Source organism: Ranitomeya imitator, chromosome 5 (genome assembly GCF_032444005.1).
Source record: "Ranitomeya imitator isolate aRanImi1 chromosome 5, aRanImi1.pri, whole genome shotgun sequence".
NCBI lineage: Eukaryota > Metazoa > Chordata > Amphibia > Anura > Dendrobatidae > Ranitomeya > Ranitomeya imitator.
The window spans coordinates 56,007,149-56,015,081 of NC_091286.1; the positions used below are offsets into that span (position 1 = coordinate 56,007,149).

The window sequence follows — 7,933 nt, forward strand, 5'->3', positions numbered from 1 at the left end:
CCCATCCTGGTATGCATGGCCCCCTCATCCCCATCCTGGTATGCATGGCCCCCTCATCCCCATCCTGGTATGCCTGGCCCCCACATTACCATCCTGGTATGCATGGCTCCCTCATCCCTATCCTGGTATGCATGGCCCCTTCATTCCCCATTCTGGTATGCATGGTCCCTTCATCCCTATCCTGGTATTCATGACCCACCCCACCGGGACTATAGGAGTGGAGAGCAGTGAATATTCATTTCACCTTAATAGAGGGCAGTGGTAGCTGCAGCCGCAGGGTTCCTGCAGCTGCTGTGCGATCACGTGTGCCCGTGACTAAGCGGAATGAATATTCACTGCTCTCCACTCCCATGGGTGGGGAGAGCAGTGAATATTCACTCTCTTTAGTAGCAGTCACACGTGATCGCACAGCAGCTGCAGGAACCCTGCGGCACAGCAGCTGCAGGAAATCTGTGGCTACCAGTGCCCTGATTATAGGTGTCTATGAGCATGTGAAGTAGGAAGCTCTGCTAATGTGACCTGGAGATAACCTATACCAAATACTGTACATTTCTCTCCAGGTCACAGCAACTGCCAGCCTAAGTTACTCATGCAGTCGTAGGACCCCGAACATATTATTTGAGCACGCCTCAGACATTTGATTAGCACCCAAGCATGCTCAGATAATGCCTTACGTTTGCTCATCACTACTCAACACCTCTGGTATCTCTATTATTAGATGAGAAACAAGGTGGACAGATATGTGAGCAGATTCTTACCTCCACACCTCTGGAATCTACATTATTAGATCAGACACAGGGTGAACAGTGGTGTGAGATGCCTCTTCTTTCCTCAGCATCCCTGGTATCTTCAGTATTGGATCAGAAAGACAGGGTGGATAGCAGTGTGAGGAGCCTCTATTTACCTCAGCACTTCTGGTATCTCTAGTATTAGGTCAGGTAAGGGTGGACAGCAGTGTGAGCAGCCTCTCCTTACATCACTACCCCTGGTATCTCCAGTTTTATATCAGAAAGACAGGGAGGACAGCAGTGTGAGCAGTCTCTTCTTACCTCTGTACTCCTGGTATCTGCAGTGTTAGATAAGACAGCATGGACAGCAGTGTGAGTGGCATATTCTTACCTCAGCACTCCTGATATCTCCAGTATTAGATCAGATAGGGTGGACAGCAGTGTGAGCAGTCTCTTCTTACCTCAGCACTCCTGATATCTCCAGTATTAGATCAGATAGGCAGGGTGGACAGCAGTGTGAGAAGTCTTTTCGTACCTCAGCACTCCTGATATCTCCAGTATTAGATCAGATAGGCAGGGTGGACAGCAGTGTGAGCAGTCTCTTCTTACCTCAGCACCACAGGTATCTCCAGTATTAGATCAGATAGACAGGGTGGACAGCAGTGTGAGCAGCCTCTTCTTACCTCAGCACTCTTGGTATCTCCAGCGTTAAATCAGAATTAGTGATCGGTCTCGGTCTTTTGCAAACAAGCCGGCTCCTTTATGTGAATGACTCCACTGAATGCCACTTGAACTCCCAGGTGGCTGTCACTGGAGGTAGAATGATGCCAACCAGCTTCTGAATGTAATTGAAACGCCACCCACTCAACCAGCAGCTCATGATGGAAGCTTGAAATTTTGGGTTGCCATTGGCTAATTGCAGGTGGGCGGGATTTAACCACATTAATACTCGCTGACTTAACCTCAAGTATCAATATAACCTGTGTGTGAGACAAATTATCCAGCTCACCAAGAGGAGCAAGAATGCCCATCACTAATCAGAATATCCATCGGGAGCACATTTTCCTACACATAAGGGAGGGGCAGGTGCTTTTTTTGCGTTTCTGGAGAACCCCTTTAAGAAATTCATGTTGAGCTGATTGGCTGCTAAGGACAACAAAGAAAATGTTGATAAAAGAGGCTCCTGGGTCCTACATTTACATCATTGCTATAATATTGGAACCTTTTCTCTTATTTTTGAACATTTGCTACCAGATGTTTTACACTTGTTATGTTTTCTTTAATTTCAAGTGTTTTCTTTTTTTTTTACTTGAAGTCGATTTTAATCAGGGCTGACTGCTTGAACACTTTATGTGGAGTCCTATCCTCATCCTCCCAACAATATATAATGGACTTTCTCCGGCTTCTGTTTATTTATTTTTGCAGAGATGAAAAGGCAGAGATCAATGCAAGAGGACACAAAAAGAGGGAATGAAGGAGCGGCGATAACCGAGACCCAGAAGAAGCCCTCAGAAGATGAAGTGCTAAATGTATTTTACTTTCCCCTCTCTCTGCCCTATTTCATGATTGCTGATAATTCTTCACTGCATGGGAAAATTGTGCTTTTATTTGTTAAAAATGAGATGTTAGGGTTTTTTTTTCTCCCTTTCCAGAGATGTCAATCTGTGATGTATTGAAATCTCTGTAAGAGGGGCGCACCGCTGAATTAGTCTGCACCAAGGTGATAATTGTCAGATAAAAAAAAAATGAATTTCTCCCACTTGCAAAAAGTCCCCCTTCTTGTTTGAGGCGTTGCCATTAAGGACCCTTCCCATCCAAAGATGCCGGTATTGATCGAGCAGGAGGATTTTAATTATTACCATGGAAGATACCGCAGTGCTGCAGTTTAGAGGGACAAGTCACAGGAGACCTGCTCGATTTTCCCAGCCAACCCATTTTGTTGACTTGGGTTAATGGGTGTTCAACCTTTCCATTATCCAGATCAGCCGTGAATTACCAGCTGAATGATGTTTGCATTAATATAATATATATGGTAATTTCTTCACTTAATTAACGGGGAGGTTCAGCTCAGTAGGAGTATGGGCTGATCATGTGTAAAATTGATTTGCGAGGGAAATATTTAATAGACCGCGGGGAGAAAGCAGCATTTGATGGACAGCTGCGAGGGACGGATAGAGCAAGGAACACGCTGGAACCTGTGTGTTTCCCAGCATGCCTAGCCAGAGTTTGACAGCGGCCATTCACTGTGTATAATTTGACAAATTGCCTTTCTTGTCTTTATTTCTGCCAAGAGAGCCTGGATTGTGCCCTGACCAAAGGTTAGAAGAAACACATTCACAACTTAGGAAATCGTTTACACCTTGCACATTTTGGCCCTTTGACTAAATGAGTCTGTATGGGTTTATGACGCCTAAATGTTAATCGAGTAATTAGTCTTCCTCCCTCTCTCGTGCTGCTGGTTCAATCAATTCTAGTGACTGTAGATCAATTGGATAATGAAAATCCAGATATCTTCTTCGAAGCAGTAGTAGAATATTGCGCCTGTCCAATTTGGTGGAGGAATGCGGGCCGGGGATTCTTTGTAGTCATTGGAATTAACAGACAATATTGAAAAGTTCAAAACTTATTTATATTTAATGTACTTGTCTCTTATGTTTCACATGGATCCAAGAAGTTCAGATCTGGGGAGTTGTTTGATTTTGGATGTCCATCTTTGATGAGTTTCTTTACTAACAATGTAGTGGTCCTGCACTATAAAGGCCCCAATATATTAAAGTCGACTGAAGCCCCCGATATGGCTGTATCGGTCGAAAATTTAATGTGTATTGGGGCCTCCCAAATTTTCCCCATCAGATTATATCGAGGAGACAAAAATCGGGCAATTTTAAAGGGGTATTCCCATCCCCAAGATCTTGTCCCAATGTGTAGTAGGAATAATAATAATAATAATAGCGAATACCTCCAATTAGAAGTATAGTATACAGCTCTGGCAAAAATGAAGAGACCACTGCAAAATGTTCAGTTTGTCTGGGTCTGATTTTTTTCTTTATAGGTATATTTTTGAGTAAAATGTAATTTTTTCTTTTATTCTATAAACTTCTAACAAAGTCTCCGAATTTCCAAGCAATACATTTTGGATTTTTTTTCTGCAAAGGAGAAATGGTCAAAATTAAAAATAAAAAAAAAAACCTGTGCTTTCAGACATCAAATAATGCAAAGAAAACGAGTTCATAATCATTTAGAAACAACAATACTAATGTTTTAACGCAGGAAGAGTTCAGAAATCAATATTTTGTGGAATAACCATGATTTTTAATCACAGCTTTCATGCGTCTTGGCATGCTTTCCACCAGTCTTTCACACTGCTTCTGGCGCAAAAATTTAAGCAGTTCTTCTTTGGTTGATGGCTTGTGACTATCCATCTTCCTCTTGATTACATTCCAGAGGTTTTCAATGGAGTTCAGGTCTGGAGATTGGGCTGCCCGTGACAGGGATTTGATGTGGTGGTTTCTTTAAATTTTTGCCAGAGCTGTAGTTTTTCTGATTCGCTATGTCTCTTTCCTCATGTGCAGGCATTGCAGGACCTTAGGTATCCATGGTTACGACTAGGGTTGAGCGAAACGGGTCGAAATTTTTCAGAAGTCGCCGACTTTTGGCAAAGTCGGGTTTCATGAAACCCGACCCGACCCCAGTGTGGGGTTGGCCATGAAGTCGGCGATCTTCTGAATCTGGAATCGGAATTCCGATACCGATTCCCGATATGTTTAAGATATCGGGAATTGGTATCGGAATTCAGATTTAAGTGTAAAATAAAGAATTAAAATAAAAAATATCGCAATACTTACCCTCTGACGCGCCCTGGTACTAACCGGAAACCTTCCTTCCTTAGAATCAGCCTTCCAAGACCTTGCGGTGACGTCGCGGCTTGTGATTGGTCGCGCGGCCGCCCATGTGACCGCTCGCGCGACCAATCACAAGCCGCGACGTCACCGCGACGTCACCGAAGGTCCTGGAAGGGCTGATTCTTAGGAAGGAAGGCTGCCGGAAAGAAGCAGGGCGCGTCCGAGGGTAAGTATATACCTAATAGGAATATACTCACCCTCGGACGCGCCCTGCTTCTTTCCGGCAGCCTTCCTTCCTAAGAATCAGCCCTTCCAGGACCTTCGGTGACGTCGCGGCTTGTGATTGGTCGCGCGAGCGGTCACATGGGCGGCCGCGCGACCAATCACAAGCCGCGACGTCACCGCAAGGTCTTGGAAGGCTGATTCTAAGGAAGGAAGGTTTCCGGTTAGTACCAGGTCGCGTCAGAGGGTAAGTATGGCGATATTTTTTATTTTAATTCTTTATTTTACACTTAATTATGGATCCCAAGGCCTGAAGGAGAGTTTCCGCTCCTTCAGACCCTGGGAACCATTGGAAACCCAATGCACTGCATTGGGTTTCGAGTTTTGGCCGACCCCGACCCCGACTTTTTTATAGGATCAGCCGATTTCACTCGACCCGACTTTTGAAAAAGTCGGGTTTCGTGAAACCCGACCCGATCCTATAAAAGTAGAGGTCGCTCAACCCTAGTTACGACCACTAGCAACTAGCTAACTGTCACTATATCGGTGGTCGTAACCATGGGTACCTAAGGTCCTGCAATGCACATGAGGAAAGAGACATAGCGAATCAGAAAAACTATACTACATTTCTGATAGGAGGTACTTACTAATATTATTATACTTACTACATATTGGGGTTGGATCTTGGAGATGGGAATACCCCTTTAACTCTTGCACCTTTTGTTTTTCTGGAGATAAGCTGCTGCTCTCCTTCTTGAAAACATATGACGGCACGGCCAAGCTGCACGTCATGTGTATGGGAGGCTCGAGAGAGCTAGCTGATGGGAGAGTGATTGTTAGGCTGACCGCTATCTAGTCCCTGTTTCACATCTCATTTTTTGGAATTTTTAACAGCCTCATATTTGTGCTGTAAACAAAAAAACTGATCTGTAAAACTGTTGCAAACTGATGCGCTTTTTAAACAAGGTTTATCCATTTTTTTTACAAATCTGTTGCATACATTTATGTTTAGTATTTGTTATTTTTAATTTTTTAATTTTTTTGAACCGATTAGTTTTTGTGTTTTTACATAGGTGAGGGGAGTAACTGATTTTCTGGAAAAAGAAAAGATGCAAACTTTTAATATAATGTTTGTATCAGTCTTTCATGGAATGCTATGTTAAAAAAAGGATACGTTTTTTCTTCTTTTTTTTTTCGTTCAATGAGAAAAACAAAAAGCGCAGCGGATTGTGTTTTTTGCATCATGTGCAACAATGGATCAAAACTGATATCAATTTGACTTATCTTTTTTCACTTGTATTCTATGTAAAAACAATCACATCCATTTAAATAATTTTTTTTCTCTGCAGTACAGATAGATATGTCAAGTACACCCCAAAAACGTGGTCTGAATCCGGCCTAATGTGTATGGAGGCCTTAAAGATTAACCTTTTTTATTTCATGAATCAATATTGCAGTTGAAAAGAAGCAGCTTTGTAATATATATTCTCAGAGAAATTTGCTTCTTTCACTTCCTGAATTGATGCTTCATTCTTCATTCTTGGGTAAAATCTGTATTCCGTGAAGACAGATTTTCCTATTACTCAGGAGATGACAGTTGGTGCTCATAATATTATATGGAGGAGGTAGAGGCAGACTCAGATATTCTGCTGCAAGTTCTCCTGAAATGACACAGTCCTCCATAAAACTTTATGAGCACCAACTGTCATCTCTCTGAGTAATTCACTGAACATAGATTTTACCCAAGAATGCAGCGTGTATGGGCCCTTTACAGTACAGTAGTCATGTCTGAGAGTAGCTACCTTCTGATGGAGAGGTGGTAGTGGCCCCCTTACCACTCGGGCCCCTGTGCGAGAACAGTGTATGTGCCTTTTACAATACAGCAGTCATATCTGAGTAGATACCCGCTGATTGGGAGGTGATAGTGGCCCCTTTACCTCGTAGGCCCCTGTGTGAGAACACTGTATGGGCCCTTTACAGTACAGTAATCATGTCTGAGAGTAGCTACCTGCTGATTGGGAGGTGATGGTGGTCCCTTTACCTCCCGGGCCCCTGTGCGAGAACAGTGTATGGGCCCTTTACAGTACAGAAGTCATGTCTGAGAGTAGCTACCCGCTGATTGGGAGGTGATGGTGGCCCCTTTACCTCCCGGGCCCCTGTGTGTATGGGCCCTTTACAGTACAGTAATCATGTCTGAGAGTAGCTACCGGCTGGTTGGGAGGTGATAGTGGCCCCTTTACCTCCCGGGCCCCTGTGTGTATGGGCCCTTTACAGTACAGTAGTCATGTCTGAGAGTAGCTACCTGCTGATTGGGAGGTGATAGTGGCCCCTTTACCTCCCGGGCCCCTGTGCGAGAACAGTGTATGGGCCCTTTACAGTACAGTAGTCATGTCTGAGACTAGCTACCCGCTGATTGGGAGGTGATAGTGGCCCCTTTACCTCCCGGGCTCCTGTGCAAGAACAGTGTATGGGCCATTTACAGTACAGTAGTCATGTCTGAGACTAGCTACCCGCTGATTGGGAGGTGATAGTGGCCCCTTTACCTCCCGGGCCCCTGTGCGAGAACAGTGTATGTGCCTTTTACAATACAGCAGTCATATCTGAGTAGATACCCGCTGATTGGGAGGTGATAGTGGCCCCTTTACCTCGCGGGCCCCTGTGCGAGAACAGTGTATGGGCCCTTTACAGTACAGTAGTCATGTCTGAGAGTAGCTACCTGCTGATTGGGAGGTGATAGTGGCCCCTTTACCTCCCGGGCTCCTGTGCGAGAACAGTGTATGGGCCCTTTACAGTACAGTAGTCATGTCTGAGAGTAGCTACCTGCTGATTGGGAGCTGATAGTGGCCCCTTTACCTCGCGGGCCCCTGTGCGAGAACAGTGTATGGGCCCTTTACAGTACAGTAGTCATGTCTGAGAGTAGCTGCCTGCTGATTGGGAGGTGATAGTGGCCCCTTTACCTCGCAGGCCCCTGTGCGAGAACAGTGTATGGGCCCTTTACAGTACAGTAGTCATGTCTGAGAGTAGCTGCCTGCTGATTGGGAGGTGATAGTGGCCCCTTTACCTCGCAGGCCCCTGTGCGAGAACAGTGTTTGGGCCCTTTACAGTACAGAAGTCATGTCTGAGACTAGCTACCCGCTGATT

The 7,933-nt window shown here is 44.7% G+C and overlaps 1 protein-coding gene across 7 annotated transcripts in view; it reads left to right on the forward strand.

Moving 5' to 3' along the window:
- The window catches only part of EHBP1 (EH domain binding protein 1), a 473,001-nt gene that overhangs the window by 374,616 nt on the left and 90,452 nt on the right, over positions 1–7,933 (forward strand). For all 7 annotated transcript variants that reach the window (XM_069768694.1, XM_069768687.1, XM_069768690.1 and 4 more), the window contains one exon: positions 2,154–2,257. In XM_069768694.1, the coding sequence (XP_069624795.1) occupies positions 2,154–2,257 (104 nt within the window). The remainder of the gene's footprint in view (positions 1–2,153; positions 2,258–7,933) is intronic.